The sequence below is a fragment of the Lentinula edodes genome, assembly GCF_021015755.1.
Source record: "Lentinula edodes strain Le(Bin) 0899 ss11 chromosome Unknown C8R40scaffold_8, whole genome shotgun sequence".
NCBI classification, from domain to species: domain Eukaryota; kingdom Fungi; phylum Basidiomycota; class Agaricomycetes; order Agaricales; family Omphalotaceae; genus Lentinula; species Lentinula edodes.
In genome coordinates, this window is record NW_025764314.1 from 920,914 (window position 1) to 945,216 (window position 24,303).

General features: G+C 47.3%; 5 protein-coding genes across 5 annotated transcripts; 2 read left to right on the forward strand and 3 right to left on the reverse strand.

Annotated features, from left to right (window-relative positions):
* Positions 1-5,392: 5,392 nt before the first annotated feature.
* On the forward strand, positions 5,393-7,047 carry C8R40DRAFT_1067642 (uncharacterized protein; the record flags this gene model as incomplete). The annotated part of the gene is made up of 3 exons (XM_046225931.1): positions 5,393-5,569; positions 5,622-5,880; positions 5,945-7,047. The coding sequence occupies 3 exons, from the start codon at positions 5,393-5,395 to the stop codon at positions 7,045-7,047; spliced, it is 1,539 nt and encodes a 512-aa protein (XP_046089182.1).
* A 794-nt stretch (positions 7,048-7,841) lies between these two features.
* Positions 7,842-12,448, forward strand: C8R40DRAFT_1168134 (uncharacterized protein; the record flags this gene model as incomplete). Its single annotated transcript, XM_046231140.1, has 10 exons — positions 7,842-8,180; positions 8,235-9,082; positions 9,142-9,239; positions 9,292-9,436; positions 9,489-9,530; positions 9,588-11,065; positions 11,118-11,659; positions 11,704-11,763; positions 11,819-11,976; positions 12,028-12,448. 10 exons carry the CDS (start codon positions 7,842-7,844, stop codon positions 12,446-12,448), a joined length of 4,131 nt encoding a protein of 1,376 aa, XP_046089183.1.
* Positions 12,449-13,603: 1,155 nt separating this feature from the next.
* Positions 13,604-15,355, reverse strand: C8R40DRAFT_884935 (SRF-type transcription factor (DNA-binding and dimerization domain)-domain-containing protein). Its single transcript, XM_046236561.1, has 3 exons — positions 14,774-15,355; positions 14,689-14,702; positions 13,604-14,638 (listed from the first exon to the last, which is right to left on the reverse strand). Exons 1-3 carry the CDS (start codon positions 15,018-15,020, stop codon positions 13,742-13,744), a joined length of 1,158 nt encoding a protein of 385 aa, XP_046089184.1. The 5' UTR covers positions 15,021-15,355; the 3' UTR covers positions 13,604-13,741.
* Positions 15,356-18,853: 3,498 nt separating this feature from the next.
* On the reverse strand, positions 18,854-20,365 carry C8R40DRAFT_1038962 (WD40-repeat-containing domain protein; the record flags this gene model as incomplete). The annotated part of the gene is made up of 2 exons (XM_046223788.1): positions 18,854-19,787; positions 19,854-20,365. 2 exons carry the CDS (start codon positions 20,363-20,365, stop codon positions 18,854-18,856), a joined length of 1,446 nt encoding a protein of 481 aa, XP_046089185.1.
* Positions 20,366-21,476: 1,111 nt separating this feature from the next.
* C8R40DRAFT_884683 (uncharacterized protein) lies at positions 21,477-24,274 on the reverse strand. The gene is made up of 8 exons (XM_046236559.1): positions 23,568-24,274; positions 22,332-23,509; positions 22,169-22,280; positions 22,078-22,113; positions 21,951-22,004; positions 21,867-21,904; positions 21,712-21,799; positions 21,477-21,651 (listed from the first exon to the last, which is right to left on the reverse strand). Exons 1-8 carry the CDS (start codon positions 24,205-24,207, stop codon positions 21,584-21,586), a joined length of 2,214 nt encoding a protein of 737 aa, XP_046089186.1. The 5' UTR covers positions 24,208-24,274; the 3' UTR covers positions 21,477-21,583.
* Between the last annotated feature and the right edge of the window lie 29 nt (positions 24,275-24,303).

Sequence of the window (24,303 nt, forward strand, 5' to 3'; positions counted from 1 at the left end):
CTACAGTAGCGTACAGGCAGTATTTATATCTACGGAACGGCGCATCGGTGCGGAGCGCCAGACTAACTACTAGGAGCTATACGAGTAGTACCTGCAGGGTAGAGTAAAAGACAATAAGGAGAGACTAGAACGAAAGAGTAAAGACAATAATGAGAGACTAGAACGAAAGGATATGTGTAGTGAGAAAGATTACAATAAAGGTAGATCTTCGGAGTGCCGGGCGGCGGGATGGAGGCCCGAGGCATGGACTTGACACTTCCCGCCGATCCGAGCTCCATTGCTGGTTTGGAACTTGCAAAAGATCCTTCCAATGAACGTTGGAGCTTAGGTAGTGACAAGCTACTACGCCTTGACGACCGTATTTATGTTCCTAATCACGGCGATCTTCGCCTTCAAGTCCTCCGCTATTTCCATGATCATCCACTTTCCGGCCATTTCGGCCAGAACCGCACTCTAGAAGCGGTACGTCGTCAATACACCTGGCCCAAGGTCAGAGACTTTGTTCGTGACTACGTTACCTCTTGCACTATCTGTGGTCGCAATAAGCCCCGCCATCATCAGCCTTACGGCTTGTTGAAGCCTCTGCCGGTTCCGGTCCGACCATGGGATTCCATCTCCATGGACTTCATTGAGCAACTGCCAATGTCGAATGGTTACACCGCTATCCTCGTCGTCGTGGATCGATCTTCCAAGCAAGCTATATTTATTCCAACTCACGACACCATTACTTCCGAACAACTAGCTGAGCTTTTTGTTATTCACGTCTTCTCTAAGCATGGTGTTCCTAATCATGTTACTTCCGATTGTGGTTCCGAATTTGTTTCGGCATTTTTCCGGGCTCTCGGTAAAGCGCTCTCCATGGAACTTCACTATACCTCTGGATATCATCCGGAAGCTGATGGGCAGACTGAGCGTGTCAATCAGACTCTCGAACAGTACATCAGGATCTATTGCTCCTACCAACAGGATGACTGGTCGCCTTTACTTCCGATCGCCGAGTTCGCCTATAACAACGCTCCCAATGCTTCCACTGGTATTACTCCATTCTTCGCTAACAAAGGATACCACCCAAATATCACCGTTCGGCCCGAGGTCGATATGAAGTCTGATCTAGCTAGAGACTTCGTCGTCAACCTCGATGAACTCCACGCTTTCCTTCGAGAGGAAATCCTTTTAGCTCAGTCCCGTTATAAGGAACAAGCTGACAGGAAAAGAATCTCGCACCCGGAGTTCCCGATCGGCTCCGAAGTATTTGTTCTTGCTAAGCATATTCGATCTACTCGTCCTACTGAAAAATTCTCTGAAAAATATCTTGGTCCTTTCAAGGTCATCAGTCGACCTGGTACTCTATCTTACGAGCTCAAGCTCCCGGACTATCTTCGCCGCATTCACCCGGTTTTCCACGTCTCACAGCTGGAGCCGGTTACGCCGAATCTATTTCCGAATCGTACTCAATCTCCTCCACCTCCAATTGAAGTTGATGGTGAAGAGGAGTACAATGTTGCCGAAATCCTGGACTCCAAGCTGGACAGAAGGTATAAACGTTGCCCTCTACGTTATTACATTCGGTGGGCCGGTTATGAAGGTACCGTCGATGAGTTCTCTTGGGTTGCTGCTGATGAATTACACGCTGACGAACTTGTACCGGCATTCCACGCCCGATATCCTCACAAGCCTGGACCTTGATCACACAAAAACATTTTATTCCTTTGTCCCGTTCCCGCCTTGCTCCGCCGAAGTTTACTTCGTGTGTTTAGAGGGTAAACACGATGATAGTAAATTGAGTGTTTACCTCTCTCTCTTATTTGCTTATTATGGTTTCTTTAATCACAGTTTTCACTTATTTTCCATTTACACTTACACTACTTATACTAAACTAATTACTTCTTACGCCGCCTTGCGGCCCATTTGCTTTTCCGATTCTAAAATCACGTTGACATTTTTTACATACAAAAACAAAAAAAAAGTATAAGTAGAAGGGAGCAAGATGGCAGGAAGATTACAAGAAGAGGCCCGAGGGGCCGATGTCCGATGTCCGTGACTCTACTACTCTACTAACTCCTTCTCCTTTCCCTTGTCAGAGGTCACTGTCGGCGCCGGTGCCTCCCCCTCTCCTCCTTCCTCTACCTCCATCTCTCCTCTTTCCTCCTCTACTTCTCCTTCTCCATCTTCTTCCATACCTTGCTGCACTTCTTTTTCCTCCTCCTCTTCTTCGTCACTCTCCCTCACAACCCTCCACCGCTTCAGCAGACGCTGCCGCTTGGTAGTTCCCCTCGACGGTCCAGCCGTCGCCGATCCTCCTCCCATTCCCATCATTGCCATTCTCATCTCCATGGCTATCAGGCGGGCATGGCCGTCCTCTTGCCTCCTCAACAGTTGGCAGAGGTATTGGTGGGTTTTCGAGTCCGCCTCTCGTAGCGCCCGGCTGTCCGCCAGACTCTGAGCCATTTGGCTCTCCAAGACGGCGATTCGTTCGCCGGAACCGCCTTCCCGTTGTTTCGAGGTTGTGGGGCGCCCCGAGTAGGAACACCTCACCTTGGCATCGTGACAGGGCTTACAAATGATCGAACTCCTCTTGCCTGCCTGCATTTGGCAAGGGAGTTTTTTGGTCTTGCACCATTCGCAAGGTGCGCGGTCTTCTTCGTCATCGTCGTCGTCGTCCCCGTCATCGCCGTCGTCGGGATCTCCGCCCACCAGCTAGAAACAAAAAACGTTAGTAAGGGGGGTGGAACCACAAAACCTTGACTCACCTGGGCATTTGCCTTCCCTTTTCCTTTCGCCGCTCGCCGAAGTTCCACCACAGGCCTCCTTGGGGAAGCAGACACTTCACTTGGAGAAGTCTCCCTCTGACTTCTGGCGGTCGCCGCCTCGGCCAACAGCCTCCTCCGTTCCAAAACCTCTTCTTCTTGCTGACGAGCCCAAATGGCCCGCTCTCGCGCCTCCTGCACCGCTTGCTCTCTGACTGCTGCCGCCCTTGCAGCTTTTTCCTCTGCGGCCTTCTTCGCCGCTGCCGCCGCCTTCCTCGCCCTCACCCTCTCCACTCTTTCCTGCGCCTTATGAATGATGTCGTATTCATCTTCCTCCTCCAATCCTTCTTCGTCATGAGCGGTAAGGTCGATGGGCGGCGGAGGGGCAGGTCGTGGCCTCGAAGGCCCGGCGGTGGAAGAGACGGTGGTAGTAGTGGTGCGGCTAGTGGTCATGTTTCGAACTTAGAAGTTTTGGGAACTTGGGCCTTTTCGGCGAAACTCTGGACCTTTTATACGGCAAAAAACTGCGCACGGACCAGCGAAAATTTTCCTTCGAATTGTGTTTGGTTTACGGTGAACCGAAAATTTTCACTGATGACTAACGCCAATTCCCGGTACCAACAGCTTTTGGAAATTTTCCTGCTGACTGATAGGCCTAATTCCCGATGCTGACGACCTTTAAAAATTTTTCCTTGGTGACTAACCAACTCCCGGTATTAATGGCTTTCGAGGGCTCAAGCCTAAGAGGGGGATACTGTCAAGTCCATGCCGCGGGCCTCCATTCCGCCGCTCGGTACTCCGAAGATCTGCTCTTTATTGTAATCTCACTCTTATTGTTCTTTCTCGCTACACATACCCTTTCGTTCTAGTCCCTCCTTATTGTCTTTTACTCTACCCTGTAGGTACTACTCGTATAGCTCCTAGTAGTTAGTCTGGCGCTCCGCACCGATGCGCCGATCCGTAGATATAAATACTGCCTGTACGCTACTGTAGTTCCTCAGTTTAATTATCGACTTAGATTCCCTCCTTAACTCTGTGCTCCTCTAAGTCTTCAGGCTCTCCGCCTTGAAGTACTCTCTACTATAACCTTAGGACTTAGACGTTCTCTGGTTCGCTCCTCGTCACCGGCGATACTGCCGCTCCGACCTGGCTGCTACTTAGCTCCTCTCTCTCTACTCTCGATCTCCGGGGACTAACGGCGTAACGGCGGTGTTGTTAATAACTTCACTACTGTCCCACTCGTCTTCCGCACTTAGACACCTTGTAGCTTTGGCACGGTTACACGGTGTACATGATCTTAACAAATGGACCGAACAGCACCGGACATTGTTCTGATGCAGCACCAACTCTCAAGTTATGCCCTTTTACAACGTGTACTATTTGACCGACATGTTCTTACTCTGACTGCTAAATATGTCTATGATGTACTTGCTGTCTTTGCAGGGCGCGAACCATACATACCAGACTCTCACCTGTACACTGATGCTTAATGAATGTCTCAAATACACATCACAAATTCCAGTGCGCAGTACTTGTAGTCTGTCGTGTGCTTAACCGATGATTGTGCGACAGTGCTAACCCACTGATCACAGCATTGTTGGTTATGTACATCCATGTCACACATCTAGCGCAGTGTGTGTAGCATGGGCCCCGGCTGTTCCTCAATGGGACCGTGTCGGTTTTCCTTTCCTTCCTTTCCAAAGTAACATACATGGGTAAAATAAACAAAATACTTTTGACGGTGATATTCTGCCTGCCAAATTTGGCCTGTCTCAAGGAGCCCTAAACGTGAGAATATTCTCATTTTCAAGATATTTTCATAGAATTATCCACTACAACTTGCACTCTGAGATGACTATCTCAAACTATTACGTTTTACCTTTACCTGAATACTAGATAGAAGAAATCACCAAATTGTATGTGTGAAACATCTAATGTGTCAAACTCGAAGTTTTGTATCAAGGAGCCCTAGAACACTGTATTCAACCTCTCTTGATCAGTTATCGAACAAAAGTTTCACGATTAGAGCATTCATTACGATGCGATGGGCTAGGTTGAGTGCGGAGCTGGCCCGGGCTCACCGCGACTGGACGGCGCCACTGTTGAGCCTACCCCCGTCGATAGATAATGCTCCTGCGTCTCCGTCGTGTTGTGTTCCATTGCAAGATGATGACTGAGCAAAAATATGAAGATTTTGTAGAAATAGTCTAGTCAGATTTTAGTTCTGAGATTAGTCTCGCACTCTCGCAAGCTAAAATTCATGACATATTGTATAACTGGTTAAATATGAGAGTCGAGAGTCGAGAGCGCTCTATGGCAGTAACGAATAGATTACTTACACATTGCCACCAACGATCATGAACAAGCAGGCTCTACTCTTTTCATTTTCATTTCCTTTCCTTTACAAGCCTCTCCAGCGCAACCCAGTCACCATCTACGACATCTAATGGATTCCTCTCTTAGTCTATCGACCTCCTGTCGAATTCTTACCCTCTGCTCATCTTTGGACAGAGCGGTCTCTTTCGTTCAACGTCTGTCTGTCTTTGTGGACTTGACTTTTATCAGAAGTTCCTCATCTCTCTGTGTTGACAGAGGTACAGACATTGTCTGGACATGTCGGTGAAACTCAGGACCTCAGCAAGCTGATGCAGCACGACGAGCAATCAACGATAAGTTCTTCCGACGAAAAAGCATTGCCGTGGACCATTTCAAACAAGTATTACTCTGCACAAGTACACTTTCTTGCAAGAACCGTCAAAGGACTTGCACCATTTCACTTGAAGAATGTTCCAGCGGTGATATTCATCTGGGAGAAGGGACACGTATGTTTCCTAGAGTAAATTTCCGGCGTAACTGCTCAATTTTCATATTCAGGCCTATAAACACCATATCCAACGTATCTGTCGAGACAGAGACCTCAATGGCTCGGAACTAGAGGTGTCCCTTGCTGTACGAATTGAGTCACATCAGGACGACGGGCGATCTAGCATCACTGCCGAAGACGAAGAAGAAGTGGAATTCGAGGGTTCTGGTGAAATAGACGAATTTCTGTCATCGAGAGGTTTTGAATTTATTGATGTACCTGCTTCCGTTGATGAAGACAGAGTCGAAGATGAGAGCGTTCTGGCTGAAGGTCAGTCTTTTCTGCACACTACTAGTCACATCGTAGGTGCCCAACTGATACACATATCATTCAGCTATCCCATCTCTGCCTCGTGTCCTGGACGCCCTCAGTACAATAATGTGGCCTTCAATGCAGACTTCGACCAAGAGACAAAAACGTTCGCAACGAAAAGACGATGATAATGCACTGGATTGGGCACAAAACTCTTTCGATGAAATTGATGATCCCGACCTTGATGTCATTGACGACGCCCACTTTGTAACGGCTCAGACGCCTGTAAGTCGGATGGCTCAACAAGTCCGTATGAGGAATGAGATGGAGGAGCTTCGGCGATGGCTGGAAGAGGATGAACGGGAGAGTCGTAACGATGACTCGGAGGATGGTGGTGATAGTCGCAATGATCCGTGGGGACGTGCGGTCTCTTCGACGACTTCGCAATCAGCTGCGATGACGCTGTCGCCGACGTCTGAGGAAGGCGGGTTGTCGTATCCTGAACCTTTGAAGGAAGACAAGTTTGACGACGACTTCACGGTATTTGTCTCTGCCCCCGCACAAGATTCCGCCCCTAATCCTTCCCACCCTGCCTCCGCCTCCCCCTCAAAATCTCACCAAGATTTTATTTCGGAAGGTTCTTTCCCGACTTTTGCTTCCTTCGGCGACAGCTCTTTTACTGCGGCGTATCCTTTTGATGAAGAAAGCTCAGGCTTATATGGAGATACATCGTTCGATTCTCTAGCGCCTCCTGACCAGCATTCTGGGATAATGTATCACTCATTAGGAAGTGCATCGGATTTGGGTGATATACCCAATGAAGAGGCTTTTCCTGCACACTCGAGCCCTCATATGCAAGCAGACAACGACCACAAGGAGGCGGATGACAGCGACGATGGTCTCCCGACTCAAAGCGAAATCAGGGCGAGCGCACATCGGATATTTGGAACGCTATCGTCGCCGTCCTCTTCATCTGCGAAGAGACTCGAGGCAAATGCCGCTGAAGAGACTAATGCTAAATTTGATGAATTCGATGATGATATGGATTTTGACTTCACGCATATGGTGAGCGCCATTCAGGGTATGAAAGTGGAGATCTCTGGAATGGAGCATGAGGATGATCGTAGGAAGGCAGCGGCAAGGGTGGCGCTTGGGTTAGTCTACGGATTGGACAGACGAGGATAGATGATTCCGAAGCAATGGTCAAAGTCTAACGGTCTCAGCCCCTCCTAGGCTCTATGAAACTCATGTGTTCTTTGAGCATCTCTCTTAGCTCTTGGTTCCTCGATTCCTTGGGATGAAAATTTTGAACCCCTGTTTTCTCCAGCACTTACAAGCACTTACATCGTCTACATAGTTTCGTTCCTGGTCCCGTCCATCTCGGTCCTTCCATCGCACATCTGCACATGACGGAAAGATTCTGATAAATTGTATCTGTTTGTCACTGAACAAATGATAATTCAGTTGTTTGTATATTGCGTTATGGGGTATCTTCTTTTAGATGGGGCACACGAAATAAAGCAAGGAAGACACAAGCGTATAGATAGAACAATTATTGATTGGGAACAGATGTACGTAATTGGCTGCTAGTGAGCTAAGGTTGAACGTTGAACGCTTCTGGTTTGCATCCAAATATTGTTATCTGAGCTATGTATGTAACGATACGGATTTTTATGTCTTCGCCGTGTACTTGCATAGCCGTTATTAAAGTATGTCGACAGATTGGTATAAATTTTACCAGGATTTGAATCGAATAAGAAATGAAATGTACTCTTTGTACAAACTACCGGGAAGACACCGGAAATTCTGATAACTTTTACATACCGGTGTGATTACGCCAATGTAACAGTTGCAGATACTTCCACGATTGTAACTGCTACCACCACCATTCTCATCCAACATTCCTCCAGATGTATTTTTCATAATTTATCGACTACGTTTACAAAAAATCGCTGTTCCCCCAACGATTCAGGGAGATCATGGACATTCGCCGACCCCCGTATCTGAGATCACAGTCGGAAAATAGCTCGACGGCAACAATAATTCCTTCTTCTTACCCTCATCTCAGGGCTCTGGATGATTTCGACCATAGCCGCAGGGGCGCAAACACTCTCGTTAGTCCTCGAAGGCCGCCCCGGAATCCTGCAAGGACATTGGCCAGCACAAAATCAGGCTTTGAGCATGTGTCGATAGCCAGAACCCAGACAGGGACGAAGGAAGAAGTGACTCCTTGGGAGCTGGAACCTTTTCCAGCGACTTTTTCCGAAGCGCCACCGACATTGATTACACCGACTGCGTCGTCGAAGCGCGCATCAATAGTGAGTAGTATGGAATTCCTGTTCATTTTCGCGTTCTTATTCGTGCATTCATAGCGACCTTCTTCTGCTGGAGGTCATGGTCATGGCCCAGGGCTTAGTTTCTCTGATTTTTACTTGCTGCGGCGAAAGTCGACTGGAAGTCCCAAGTCTTCTGCAAAAGCCAAAGCCAAAGCCAAATCGCCACCAACTACAAACGGACATGGTACTTCGAACAATACTTTGCTGCAGAAGCGTGGTACCCCGGGCTCAGGCCTTCCTACTCCATCTTCGTCTCATAATTCTTCGTCTCATAATTCGTCGTCACCCAATCTGACTACGAATAGCAATGCTAGTCCTCGATTAACACATAAAATTACCTCCGCGAAATCTTCTCATCCAAATCCGCGCAATCCACCATTGACTTCAGGTACGACAGGCCATAGTCACACGACAACGCCACCAGTATCATCCTCTTCTCGACCATCACGACAATCAACGTCCTCTGGCATCGTGGCGCCACAGCCATTCCTGGCGAAGCCGTCATCTCATACGGCTTCCACCTCAGGGTCCGCAGCAGCTCCCGCACCAGGCATACAAAAATCCCACTCCAAACCTAACTCCAACTTTTCCTCGAAATCCTCACTTGAACAACATATTGATCACCAGACTGCTAACAATCTCAAATTCTCCACGGCAGACCGCACCATTCTTGAGGAGCTCAAAAGGAATATCAGTGCGCGCGAGGCACAATTCATCGTCAAAGGACCGCTTGCCAATAATAGTGGTTCGGATAATGGGTACAGGGGAGGAGGATTGGGACACGACATGGGAGGATTGGGTGTTTCTGGAGGCAGAAAACACCATCCGTTCAAGAAAGAAGATGTACCTTACCCGAGGAGCTACGACCGAGAGGTGTTGGACTTGTGAGTTCCGCTTTGATCCCTCCGTCTAGAAGATATACACATCTAGTATCTTTCTTCAGGGACGTATGGGAAACTCTATTCTATCACCAAATCTGCGAAAGTTTAACGTGGCATGTGTTTGAGAATCCACCAACCAAAGTACTAGACATCGGTTGCGGTTAGTTGTTTTTCGGCCTTTCTTGGTGTCGTTATCAAACTTGCAATCACAGGTACTGGCTCTTGGATATTGGATTGTGCCCGAATTTGGCGCACATGCCATTTTGTCGGGATGGACCTCGTGCCCATTCAGCCAGACTTGCAACAAGTTGGTTCTTCTGATCTGGCACATAGAGTTACATGGATTCAAGGAAATTTGTGAGCTCCAATTTGCCTCTTTCTATGCAAAATGTTTACCGCGATCCTTCAGCTTGGAAAGCCTCCCATTCCCGAATGAAGAATTCGACTTTGTGTAAGCCATTTTTCGGAAGTCTCGTTCTAACGCTCATATTACATTTATTCATCATAGGCATATCAAACGTATTAGTCTTGGTGTTCCGGAAGACAAATGGGACTATCTTTTTGAAGAAATCTTGAGGGTTATGAAGCCTGGTGCTGCTTTTGAGATGATTGAGGAAGACCTGATGTTTCCCGGAGGAGCAATCCGTGTTGACGACGAGAATGAAAGTATCCCAGAGAATTTCAACTCGCACCCTGTGGAATCTACATTATTTTCAGACTCGGACGCTCGACAGCATTCTTCCGCCTCGTCAATTTCATCATTTTATTTCGCTTCGGGCCCAGAGATCCGCAATCGAAATAGACCCCGAAGTTCCAGTTCGACGGATTCCTCTTCTACTGCAACCGACATAGCGAATAGTCACATCGTAGAAAAAACCTTCAGGCGACGTTCGGTGCCCGTAAAAGGCAGCGACCAGAGACGTAATACGACGCTTGACTATGCTACTCTCACCAGTTTGATGGGGCTTGGTGATGGTGAAAATAATCTAGTGATATCTGAAAGAGAGGACGAAAATCATTACCAGGAGTTGGATCGAAAACGCTATAGTGGCTCAGATTGGGATTCGTTACTTGCTAGCACATCGAGCTCCCCCAGAAACTCATCTGTAGAAGAACAAGATCGGACAACCCATGACCTCCTCGCGGTTCCGTCTCCCGCAAATCAGGCAGCTGGCGGAACAAGCCCAAGTCGTTGTTCCCCGTTACCTCTACCGTCTCCTTCTTCATCCGCACCAGCCTTACCATCCTTCCTTGCTTCGCCGACAACCGCATTCATGAGCATGCCATCCGTTATTCCCAACACCATGGGAAGAGGATTAGAGGCCGAGGCAATCGTGGAAGATGAGGAAGGAGAGAAAAATGCGACCTGGGCTTCAGTCAATGACGACACAGCAAATGGCCAGTTGGACACTAGTGCTGAGAGTCATATGCCTTCCCATTTCCAGGAACCAACAGACTCTACCATCATGCCAGTCAAACCACAACTTTCCGAGATTCATACACCATCCATTCCTGCCTCTTCGAAATCGACTCCATTACGACATCCTCTCTCAGTTTCAACCGGTTCTTTGACGGACCTTCAACTTTCGTCTCCATACTCCCCCAACCCATACGCAAAGTTGAACTACGTGACGAGCAGTAACAGCCCGTCGTCGCCGAAACGCCCACTCTCCACCAGCAATAATGGGTTCGGGACCAGTTCAAGTATACACTTACCGTCTATGAGTTTTTCACAAAGCATGCACTCATTATCATCAAGCAGTCCTCATTCACTTAACGCGGCCGTAGACGCGGATAAGGAATCTCGAATCATATCATCTACTAGTACAGCTGCTCCGTTCCTCCTCAGGACTCTTCCAAAGCCTCCAGTGAATCCTCGTGATCATTCGATGCTGGAGATGATATACAACGAGATGAATGCAGCGAGATTCGTAAACCTTTCGCCCTTATCGTTGCTGCCAAATCTCCTGGGCCTGTATTTTAAAGGTACTTCGCTCTTTTGCTTGCTTCTAATAGGTTCTCATCCCCTTTCCTCTAGATCTCCGGACACATCCGCCTGTCATATTCACATTCCCTCCCATACCTGTCGTAGAACAGTCACGCTCTAGTGATCCTGATCCTGATCCCGATGAAGATGCCCAAGATGCCATTCGTCCTTCCCCCTTATCTGCTGGTACTGTACACACTGCGAGAGGCCGGAGTATGTCGAACGCTTCCAACGTATCATCTCGTCTTACTGGTTCACCGACGCCATCCAGTGCCCGCACAGCTTATTTTGAAGGTCTACCTGACCATTGGATAAATATGCGGCAGATTGTAAAGCGTGAATCTCCCTATGTCATTTACGACGGCTCGAGGCTTTCGGCACTTTCGCCTTCGACTAGGGCGTCTATTCTTTCCTCGTCAATAAAACAGCCTGCGTCTTCCTCTTTAGCATCGTCTATTGCATCAGCTCGGACAGGATCTATGAAGGAAGAGGACAGTGCAGCAGCAGATGCTGATCGATCTTACAGTGAGATCGACCCTCCTCGCGGAACGCACGATATGTTCTCCCCCAGACCACACAACCCCGCCCACGATGTAAGATTCCGGCTACCTAATACCACCATGAACATTGATCTCAGGAGCCTAAATCTACACCTCGCTTTGAGAGTGACAGAGATCTTGGCATGTTCAGAGACAATGTGGGAGTGGGTCCTCGATTACCAAGAGCAAATCCGAAATAAAAAAAATATTCAGGAAAAAAAGACAAGGGCGCGCTCACCGTCGATTGGACCAGTCCGCCCACCATCTCGTGATCAACCGTCAGAGCCAGAGAGCAATGAAGCTCGACTAAAGACTGCCCTCACTGAGTTAACCAGAGAGACTTATGAAGATATGTTGAGGCGATTTTACCTGTAAGCCTCTTGGTTTGACTGTTTTTTTAATGCATCTCAATGTGCTTCTAGAGATATGCAAGACTGTATGGCCTTGCCTGCTGTACTTCAGGAGCGTTTCGGATGGACTACCTTTCCTGCATCTCCTTCGGCCGAACGTGGAACGTTCGAAACAGAGTGTGAGAAATATCAGCAGTGGGAGGCAGAGCAACATCAGAGGAACAACTTCAAATTTCTGTCAGGTGAAGTTCCTCGACAACGAGCAGACCAACCCATTTTACCACCATCTAATTCAATCTTCAACTCCTCTGCAACTGCGGATAGTCTACCAGCCTCTCCTATGAATGGCCGCAGTAATGTCTCGTCAGTTCTTGCGAAAACCCAGCAAGGTTCTCGGAGTTTACCACCCATTGCCTCGTCTGTTGCCCCGTCAAGAAGACTCAGTCGGTCGCTTCGAATCTTTGTCGCCTGGAAAGGCGTCGAGGCATCATAAACATGATGCCTCCGTTGTATTCAAGAATTTCAACGACACATTTAGATCGAAGCGCACAAGTACCCTAAATGGGCGACGTAGGTCGTGGATCTGTTGTACAGATTCGGATAATTGATTCAACCCAATTCCTCGTTCTCTTTCGATTTTGTTGATTCATCTAGAACTCCGTGTAGCCTTTTTTCATCACCCTATCTATCACATCTTTCGACTTCTATCTGCATATTGCATCTGGCTCATTATACCTTTGTTTGTTCAACCATCTTCATCTTTCACGATCACTCAAGACCCCTCACGATCACTTAAATTATACTTATGTTTGTTGTTTTTGTCCTTTGCATGTTGTACATAAGTACTGTGTATAGTAGTATATCTTCCAAGTAGTAAATTTTTTTCGAAATCGTTGTGTCCTATCCAACCCCAGAATCTCAGCTAGCAGATAAGAGCAATAATGAACTTGATCGTTAGGCTGCGTGCGTCCCTTCTACCTCGCGTAATGACCGATGCCATCCCCGGCGCCCACAGTCCTCAACCCGCTCGTTCCTCAATAAAAGATTCACCCCGAATCGAGCCAAGGTAGATCTAGTGATGTCGAGGAGAATCTGGATCTTTCCAAATGCATTTGCTCTATGTATGTAGATTTGCTTTCATCTTTCTCCATCCAGGTATAGAAAAGGACAGGGAAAGGATTGTATTGCACTCTTTTCCCTTTTATCCTGCAGGTTGATTGTTGCTCCTTGGTCTCGGTTGGTCTCAGGTGGTCTCCTGGATCCAAGTTACGACACACTTCCTACATGAACATTGACCGGAGCATTCAACGTCAACGTTGAATCTATCATCATGGTTTCAAACCATCGTCGACGTGGACTTGACACCTTTACACTCACACGTTTCGTTAGCCAGACACCGGACAGTCGTATATAGCGCTACATACAAGAGTACAGTAATAAGCGACACGTCCGGACCTTGTCGGATAAAGTAGGGAAACATAAGAGGGGCATAGAGAAGAAGCACTCGCCATACAAGAAATACGATACACGCCAAAACGACGGATATGAAGCAAGAGATGAGTGGAGAAAGAAACCTATGGTGTTACATTTCTTTATGATATCTCGGAGCAGAGAAAGGGAAAATATAACCGAGAGAAAAAAATCGTATAAGGTGATACAAGACTCGTTAACCGAAAACCGGTGAGTAGACTTGAAAGAAGCATGATCATGAACAGCAAGGAACAAAGCGACTAACGGTCACATCGGGACTGTACTCATTAAAAAAGGTATTATCTGTCAGGAGGGACTATCGCCGTGTGTAATGCGTATTCTGTCCTGCCACTTGCTGCGGTTGCTGCTGCTGTTGTTGTTGGGCAGTACCCCAATGTCCATGCTGTGCAGCAGCAGCAGCCAAGCCGCCAAGCTGTTGTTGGCCACCAGTTGTGTTTGACTGATTACCAGGATACGAATAGTTTCCCGCAGGCATCATGTGCGCGGGTGTACCACCATACATTCCGCCATCCGGACTTTGTTGTTGATGCGAAGGATGTTGTGAGGGATGATGTGTATGATGACCGTAGGAAGAAGCGTACTGCGGATTGCTGTTTGTTGGAGGGACAGCATGTCCCTGCTGTGGAGACGTAGGTGATGCGCCCATTGACATCTGGGGTGAAGTCCCCGGATGAGCGGATGATGGTTGGGATTGGGAGGCATTAGTGCCAGACGATATTGAAAGATGGGGAGGGATAGTGCTATTAACGGAATGAGGTGAACCAGTGGGACCACCACGATTGCTGGACGACGATGGTGGTGGCGGGCCAGCATTTGAAGAAGCACGTCGACGTCGCTTATCTCCGACTTGCGCTCGTCCACCTCGAGAAGACTCATCCTCTTCTACGGAATCTTCGTCTTCCTTTGCGTTTCCGCCGGCGGTGGAGCCAATAGACAGCCCACCTGGCATGTTGTTCGCTGGTGTCGCAGCAGGCGGACCTATGTTACTCGAGCGACCAAGAGGAGCGCCAACAGGCATGGAAGATGGTAGAGAACCATGAGGAGCATTCAGACATGCCTGGATGAGATTCTTGCCCTCAGGCTGGGTGACGAGCGGCTGGAGCTTAGCGGTGGTGAAAGTATAAACGAGACCTGTTTCAGAGACAACAAGTAACAATACTTGAGTACCAGTGAGGGTAGAAAGTTCATAAGCCTAAGTTGTGTGTCAGACATAGACATCGATAAATCAGGAATAAAAATTGCCTTTTTCATAATGCCTGAAACGGGAAGGTGAGAAGGCACGGTTAGAAGAGGGTTTCAAGAGATAACACGGAAAAATTGAACATACCAGCTTTCCTTTTGGAGAATGTTATATGCCGCCTGGACTTGTCCTGGATAAACTCGATCTTAATCTTTCGTCTCCCAGCTTTCTTGTCGCTCTTTGGCTTGTCATCATCGTCGTCGTCGTCGCCGCCGCTGTCTACGGCGTCCCGGTCATTGATAAACGCGTCGTCAGTAACGCCAGGGTGACCAGGATGAGAGTGTTGAGGATCAGCTGGGTTGCCTGCCATGTCCATTCTAGAGCGCTTTTGCATGAAACCAACGAATAAAAAGACTTGTTGATCAAGCCAAGGAACAATAAGGGACTAGAAGACAGTGAAGAGCAGATGTGAGCGAGCAATAAACGCGAAGGAACTAAACAATTATTTACTGGACGTGGTAGATTCAAGACGGCTTTAGGTCGAAAAGGGAAAGAGGAGGGAAAACTGAGTGAGCTTTTTAGGAAGCCAAAGCCGGGTGTTTGCTTTTGCTTGACATGCGCAAACACTGCCTTGTCTTAAAATGGCAGCTCATTTTCCTATAATAAATTAATACCCACGTGGACTGCCTGATTTCCTCTCACGCTTGTCAAACAACTGACTCGTTAAATCGGGCCAATATCATGGTCGTTCCTCACCTCCGGTGATTTCTGTCCTTTTTATCCAGTGTTCCACCATATTAATTGAACTTTCGTAAACTCATATCTCTAGACTCTGTGCCACTGGTAAACACTTACTGTAACGTTTCCTTCGCGACCACAACACGTTGTCTGGTTCTATCTTTCCTGAAGGATGGATAGATACTGCGGGTGCTTTTCCCGTGTGATCTTGTTGAAAGTTAATGTACTTGTCTAGCCTTGCACGAACCACTAACTGCCTGGCTCTTTCAGTACTTCTCACTCAGCTCAGATTTCACCCGGTAACTTCGATCTCCGTGGCGGGCGCATCACGTCTGCATATGGTCAAGCACCCACTCCTGGATATCTTTGATGCAGTATCGTCCCAGCTGACTTGCCTTCGTGTGAGCTTCTGTAACCTGACGAGATGAAAGGATTCAAGAACGGAAGGAATCGAACAGTGAATGGTATGTATAAACGATTTTCCTTGGCTGAAAGCTCTAAGAATGGCTACAAATTGAATAGCTAGACTTGTCGAGCTACATAGCGGCTAAGATCCCCAATATCAAGTCATCGGCATCAAACATCTATCTGTATCCACAAACTCCACAAACAGAGAAATTACCTTGGATCGAGCAACGCAAAGTTGGTGGCGAGTGATCATTCATCGATACGATCTTTTCCTACAACCGAATTTTCATGAGCATGAAAGTTGAGTCGGACACCTTCTCGTCTTTGTTTATACATGATAGTCGATTTTCTCAGGTTTCGCCAATTCAATGTGATATCTATTAGGAATGTCCAGGTCAGTGATTTTGTCTCCTTGTTTTCAAATGAAATGGCTAGAGTCCTTCATTTGTAAGTAGCATGTTGAGGCGGAGTAAAACAACGCGTCTCTATATGGCAAGACCGACTCGACAGATTGGCTCCAGTCAGCATCATATCGTTCGACCGTTCATTTCGAACGCCAAAACTGCTTAGGCCGTCTGGCTCAAACAAGCTCTCGACGTGCGATTATGTTTTAGCTGTCGAGACCGAAGTTTAATTTCATTTGGAAAATACGGTCTTTTGGTTAACTCTGCAACGATCACAATTTTTTTTGTTATGCTCAAGACCGTTCGTTTTACTATCGACGTCTTGAACTTTCGTCAGGCATAAGGAAGCCAGCGGGAGAAGAAAGTTCTACGGCTGCTGAGCGCTGAAAAACTCACAATCCCCTGCGAAGCCCTCGCTTCCAGGTTCTGCTCGCTACCTAGATCCTCCTAGATCGTTTAATCTTTGGGAACCCTTGCTTCAGTTCAAGCTTTCTAAACCCTTGCAATTGGCTCGATGCTTGCTAGCGGCCTGAGAGAGAGAGAGAGAGACAGAGGGCCTGACTCAAATTCGACGTTGACGTGGAATACCAACCAGCATCCTCAACTTGACGTAGTCGGACAATAGTTCACGACGAGCATTCGAAATGCCATAGTGTCACTTTAGCTGCTGCGCGCAGGTGGCATGGACTTACACCCACGGGCATTTCGGTACTGCGCCAGTATAATTCATATCCTATCCTATCCTATCCTGTGTATTTAATATCGAAGGTACAGACCGACACAGTGCTGGGGCTTGCTGGGGTTAAGAAGCTTTTTCATTAAAGTCAAGCCGACTAGTAGAAAGATGGCTTCTTATGCAGAGAGACAAGTCATGATTACTGCCATTGAGGCGAGAAGGCGCGAGGAGGTACGGAAATTATTGTTAACAGCCTCAGGCTGAGGACAATTGACTAATATGGCTCGAGAAGAAAACCATCATCATCCCTCATTGAAAGTCAATCAGCGAAAATAGATAACTTTACACCTATAGTAAATTGTAGGCCGTGAACGAAATCGTTTGGATTTGCAAGATCCCGATCCGCAGCGTTTACGGTTTTATGTCAAGCTCAAAATCTTTGCAACTTGAAAAGAGAGTAAGCTCACAAGGTAACAACAACAGTACGGACTACAATATACTTGGTGCACCTCTCGTACAGTTTGGGAGCTTGGAGTTTATTGGAGCGTATCCTTGCCTGATGTCAATAGAAAGCCTCTGGGACTCGGATGGTGGCGCAAATCTAGATGATCCCACTGTATAGCCGTATCGCTAGTCCTCTCAGCAGGAGGTCGAATGTATCGTGAATTGCGCACTATTGACGTCAATGTAGGACCATCATATGAATGAGATACAACCAAGGTCAGATATCGATTTGTTCAATCTGAATACTATCTGAATTAGATTATGATATGATCAAAGTACTAGGCTCCTCAGGCTGGTACTAGCAAGATACTGACGTATGTATACAGCACCACTGCGGTTTGTTAGAGTCGCCAACCCGCCATTAGATTCGAGGTTTCCAAGCAAAATCTTGCGCCACCCACGTCTTTTGAGCGAGACTTGAGAGAATGATACTTCATCGCAATATGTAGCACAGGTCTGCAGGTCCTTATACACAGTGGGAAATAATCGGCTTTTTTTCGTTTCTCTGGGAAGCCCTCTCACAACTTTTATACAGAGGTCGGGTCAAATATTTTAGATTTGTGGTCTTTACATAGAGTATTGATTTCCAAATTACTACGTCGAATGCGTGTTAAGTCACTCCTGTGCTTGTGGAGAGTGATATTTATAAGATGACTGTCGACGCTAAGATCAAATCCGTCAAACGCCTATACTTCCGACCAAGAAATTGGATGGGTCGTAACTAGGATTTTCTAGCCACTCCCGCGAGCGGAGATTGGATGGACTCTTGAGGCTTTAATGTGGACCAGGGTCAAATCCTTGTTCGAAGGATATTCTGAACACAAACGGCTGTCTCGATTAATTCAGTAGGTACGGACAGGGTACGGAGACGAAGAACTCATCCTTATCAAAGGAGACAACGTTTTCTCAAACATGAGTCTTCTGGCTCGGGGACGAATACAATTTATTTTCAGCGGTACAAATTCAAATTTCTGAACTTGTCTTCATAAGCTTCATCAGTGTTCAGTGCATATCGGATCCGAGAAGGGAAAAACGGGTATCCGGACGTGAGCAGGAGCGATGACTCAATGCGTATTAGTTATCGGTTCGCTCAGTTTAGTCCAATAGAAGTCAACAGATGGAACGCACCGTGCGCGGGATGCCAGGAAGTGCCTTTCCGCTTTTCTTATTGATGTAGTGGAATCACAAGCCTAACAGAACGGCGTTGCTTATGCACTGGTGACTGAGAGGCCTTTCAGCAGATAATAAATTGTAGAAGAAGGGATAGGCTTCCTTCTGAAAATGATTAATTCCTCCATCTGTAGCAATGACGAATGAAATGTTGGATGATTACCCGAATGAAGAAAAGTTGACATGACATGGTGATCACTGGTCACCGACAAAACCAACGACATGCAAAAAGTTTGAAACCCGATGAATTCAATTTGGATAGTCCATGGCTATACATTACTGGCCCCAGACTACCCAACACGGCACTAAGAACCAGAACCAGAAGCATTAGAGCACATATCTCCTTACAATTCCATCGTCGCTAGCAGTCCACACCTCAATTGTAGAGGAAACCGTATGGACGGAAACGTTACGCACGGCGTCAACATCACCACCGACAAGTTCTGCGTATACGGATACTTTAGCATCAACCGACCCCGTTATGGGAAGTTCATCTAGGGATGCAATCCAAGGTAATCCGTCTCCTGTAGTGATAACCAGCCCAAGTTTAGATTGAGGAAGGGGGACAAAATCCAGATCCTCGATACTAGCCTCATTTCTGCGAAAATGGACGGAGGCATATGAAGAGGCGTTGTAAATACTGATAACACCCTGTGCAGATCCAACCGCAATGAACTTTTCTCTCGCTTCTGCAGTAGGCATGCTGACAGTTATCGCATTGAGGGCACCATAGATTGATTTTTCCGAGCGGAACTCGTGTACAAGCTTCCGAGGTTTTTGGTTCCCACCAAGCGCAAAAACTTCAAAAGATCCGTCACGAAGGGCGGCATACAACCTGCTATTGGAGGAAGGCTCTGCATCTTCCGAGGACGATAAATCGCGATCGGAGTCCAGAAATATTCGATTGATACCGATACCCACTCCGGCAGCAGAGTGAACTAGTGTCTCCTCTTCGCCTGTGCTAACGTTCCATACACGGATGGTGCCATCCATGCTAGAAGATATTATTGCGCGACCGCGGCCGATCATAGCCGAAGAAGTGACGCTCCGGGTATGAGCAGTCAATGTGCGTACAGAGGATACGCGTTTGCTACTCTGTCCCGAAGCAGACGATACTGAAGCAGCAGCAATCGGATCTGCAGGATACACCTGCAAGGTGAAATCGGCACCAGAAGATAACAGGACACGAGAAGAAGGAAAAAACCGTAAGGAGGTCACTGTACTTTTGTGAGCTCTGGTTAATGCCGGAGATAATCCACTGCTAGCACTGGCCGCGGATATCAAGACCTGTCGTCTGTATGTGTACGTGGATTCTGATGGAGGGGACATTGCAGACGTAGGATATTTGCTTTGAGAATTTTGGATAGGAACACTCGGGTATAGCAACACCGATCCATCCAGATACCCAATGGCATACTGAGATCTGTCGGGGGCAAGGGAAAATGCAGTGATCCTGTGTGGTTTCTGTGGGTTAGATTTTTCTGGATCGGCATATTCCTGGACTGGAAATAACAGCCTTGTAGGCGGAATCCGCAGACTAGGCGAGGAAACTGAGTAAATATAACCGAAATCTCGTCGTTCTGCCTCTGAGATATGAACATCCCCCTCGCGTACTTGGTAAACGACCTTCTCCCGGTCCTCATCGTCGAGCACAACGCGAACTTTGGAGTGTATGGAACTTGAGGGAGCCGGAGGATCTGATGAAGAATTATTGTAGCAGGATATCCAGATATTTTCAAAGGGGATTACCCCAGAGTAAACTTCATTCACGACGATAGGGAACGTGGGTTGCACAGTGACGATGGGAAGAGTGCGGACGGAAATCTTCGAGCTCGACATAAGTGTTAATGATATTGATAACAATCAAAATTTACACGAGCAAAGCATGACGCGTCACCGTATCGTGACCAAATTTTAGTCTGTTTCACTCAATATTCGTAAAAGCAGAGAAAAGCAGGCGGTTCTAATTGCAGAAAGGTATATGAAAGAATGAGAGATAAGATACAGATATACATCGCAAGAAAAATCCAGATCCAAATGCAGTTTGACACTAGCTCTCTTGAAGTAAGGAAGGAAAGGTAAGAGAACCTTTCACTCCCTCACAATCAAGTGGCGCTTCTGCGCTCTTCATGATCCCCCATCCCTTGTTTTTGTTTAATCAATTGATTCCAAGGTCCTTTATTTCTGTAATTGGTGGCCTTTGTTCGAATCCGAATGCAATCAAGCACTTGTCCGTCCTCTTGAGTCTTCTTGGTGAGATCTTCATAGGCGTCGCTCAAAGCAAGATTTCCAAAGAAAGCATACGAGACGCTGAATGGGGACCCATCTCCTACGATCGCGGCCTGGAAAGACGACGAGGTGTGTATTTCGTAGCTTCTTGTTGGCCAGTTGAAGGTTTACTCGTAGGGAGCATTACGAGGGCGGAGGGTGCGGTTGCAGTCTCTCGCATACCCTGAACACTCGTTCTTCAAGAGTTATTGTTGGGTGATTGACCCGGACGTCTTCAAGAGTAGTCATGATCCGAGAAGAGAGTGAATCCCCGTAGGTGGTGATCCAGCTTTCAGAAAGAGCCTTAGACAAATAATTTGCGATGTCTTGATCTGTAGCGGTAGCAGGTGATATTATGAAAGAGACAAGGAGGATGAGCGAACCATGGAACAATTGCTTTTGAACCGCTCACCACTAGGCTCAACTATGGCAAGACCTCTTGAAGCGCCACCCATCCTATGCATATGAAAATCCTCACAATCCGAATCTTTACAAATCCCTCCACCTGGTATCTCATACTGACATACTCGTTTGTGAGGATCAAGAAGCTGACTAACGGTTGCTAATCGGACCATACGGATAGCAGATAGCAAAGATAACAAAGACAGGAAAGAAGAGGGAGAAGAGAAAGAGGACGTAGGAGACAAGAAATGAGCAGTAATAATCGAAGCCGATGAAGGTGAAGAATGTGTCGCAATCGTGCCAACTCCCTCTTGAAGAATTGGTCGTGGCCGAAAGCGCAAAAGAGGATAAGAATCAAAGATAGAAATGTACGAGGACGCAAGTTGTTCATGCTTTTCTTGCTGCAGGGCCTTTTCTTCTGGCTTTGGGTGGTGCTCCGACAGGTACGGTGTCGTCTACAGGTAAAATGAGAAATTCAATAAAGCCAATGCGGATTGAAGGGAGAGCAAACGAACTCGGGAGACGCACCTGTGCCGACGAAGACGAGGGTAAGTCGACGTCGACTGCTTCTGCCGTTGGGCTCCTTTCTGCAATCTCTATTGTCTGAACAAGTTTCAAACATAGTGAAAGTCAGATGAAAACTCGAGTTGATATACAGTGTAATTCTTGCCACTTGATTGTTCTTGGGGTCTTGGCTTCTTTCTACATCTACCGAAAGTCAGCACCCTATATCGTCCTGAAGATATCAAAATACCTTGACTCTCGATCGACGGAGTGTTTAAGCCTTCAGTATTCGTTATGTCATTACCTGTATCGTGGTAAGGAGAAGCAAGGTCCATTGTGTGTTAGCCGAAGAATCAGTGGCGAGGAGATAAGAGAACCAATTTCAGCCGACGAGGATATGGTGTTCGCGGTGACTTCGCACAGAGATAATTAATGAAATGAATATTCTATGATGCATAGGAGATATACCGGAAGACTCCATGGAAGGGGATTGAGTGACGGGTATAGCAAGAGATGACAAAAGATCCTCTTCTTCTTGTTTGACAGGGATACTGTCCGGGTTACTCATAGCCTCGAGCTTCTGCCACGTTTTTAGCTTAAAATTCGCGCAAATTTGCTCCGTTGAACCTACCTTGAGCTTCATCCGACGCCCCTGTTCGCGTTCTGCAATCATTTGTCTCATCTTCTGGATTTCCAGTTCTTTTACTGCTAAAGCAGCAGGAGACATCGTTCGAAAGTCTGGGGTAGCAGCAGCAGCAGAGGAAGTCGGTGGGGTTGAATAACGACTATTTGTGGTTCCTGGAGGCACAGCTGCAGGTTTTATCTGCACGTCCTCACCATCTGCTTCGCCTTCACTGTCGCTCAAATCAATGACACATCGACGCATTGTGCTGATGCTGGCAAAGCTCCCGGTACTCCGCTTGATACCGGAACCGTGCCGATCTCGCGGGGCAGCATCAAAGTCAACGAAATCCGCGGCAACAGGTCGTTTACCGTTTCGACGGGCTAGGCCATTACTTGTACCAGATATATCTTCACTGGATGACGACCGCCGCGAGCCCTCCCCCGAAGTAGAAGCACCAAAAGAAGACATAAGGTGCTCATCAGTTGGAAGAGGGGTTTGACTGGAGGGGGATTCGACCATACGGTCAATTGACTTTTCTCGTTCCACAAGCACAGGTGTTGAGGTTGACGCAAGCCCTGGAACTTCATCGACATCCATTTTTCCTGACCCCACCGGTTCAATACTCCGCAGAAAGTCGTCGACACTTTCTGACGGCGCCAACGAAGTCGAGGGAGTCATCTCAACGTCCTTGTCGTCAATATCCATAGGTTTTGACGTTGGTGAAATGGAACCCATGCTTCGAGTTATCCGCGAAGCTTGAACAGCCTTGCGAGCAAGTAGCTCTTGCCGTCGTTGGCGCTCCATGTCAAGTAGAACTGTGACGTCTGCGGTGTCTCCAGAAGACTCCGCGGGCTTTGGCATACTGTCTCTTGAGAGATCCTGACCAGGAAAAGAAGGTTTGGGAGGTAGACTTGGATGGCCCAGAGGGCGTGGGGTGTCAGAATCAGATCCCAAAGGAGACGATACTCTTGTCGGAACTCGTAGCAACGTTTCAAGAGTGGAAGGTGTGTAGGGAATGATACCATCTGTATTGAGATTTTGTGGTAGACGCAGATTGAGCTCGCTGAAAACGTAGAATACAATTTCCCGACTAAGGCCACAATCGACTAAGTATTCGGGAGCAACGCCCCAGCCTAGAAGGTCCAGTACGATATCTTTTGCGGTATCATATTGTTCTTGATTCACTGAAAAGATGAAAAAATTTTAGTCCAGACGGTTTGGGAAGATTGAACCATGACCAACTTTCTAGACCAGGTCGAACATGATCAACATCAACAAAATACGTATGTTCCCCATTAGTGACTTCAACCCGTTGGGGAGACTTTGAAGAAGGGCCGTGAGGAACGGCTGACATTCTGTCCAACAAGCTAGATGACGAAGTCTCAACCTTGAGAGCAAATGTCGACGATGGAACGTGGCGATTGTTAGAAGGCCTAGGCGGAGAGGGACGGTTGGAAGTAGGTGATGGTGTGGTTGTTTTCGACTGAACACTCGCAGCAGCAATTACCGGAGAAACTTCTTCCGAGTCGCTAATTTCACCCTCCTCACGTACTTGACCATCTTCCATATCGACTTCCGGTATTTTGATGGAAGGAGGAGGTTGCTGATTAAGCGAGGGTTTTTCTGGTGGTGAAGAGGCAATGTCAGTTTCGGCGTCGTCTTGCCCATAGTCAAGTTGTACAGAGTTTTCGACGGCTGCTGGACGAATAGGGAGAGTACTCGACTGAGCCTGATCAGGCTTTACTTTCCGTCGTTTACTGGACTTAAGAGTAAGCAGTGCAGCGGCGCGAAGAGATGATGCAGCATCTTCAGTTGAGGCTACAGGAGCGACATCCTTGGATGACTCTGCACCGGTGGACTGAGAGGATAAGAGTCCAAACATCCTGGCACGTATGAAGGGATGTCGAGAGATTTGGTGAGGAATGTAGAAACAGAAGGAAAGGAAAGACCGAAAACGTTACGTTAAAGTTCGCACGAT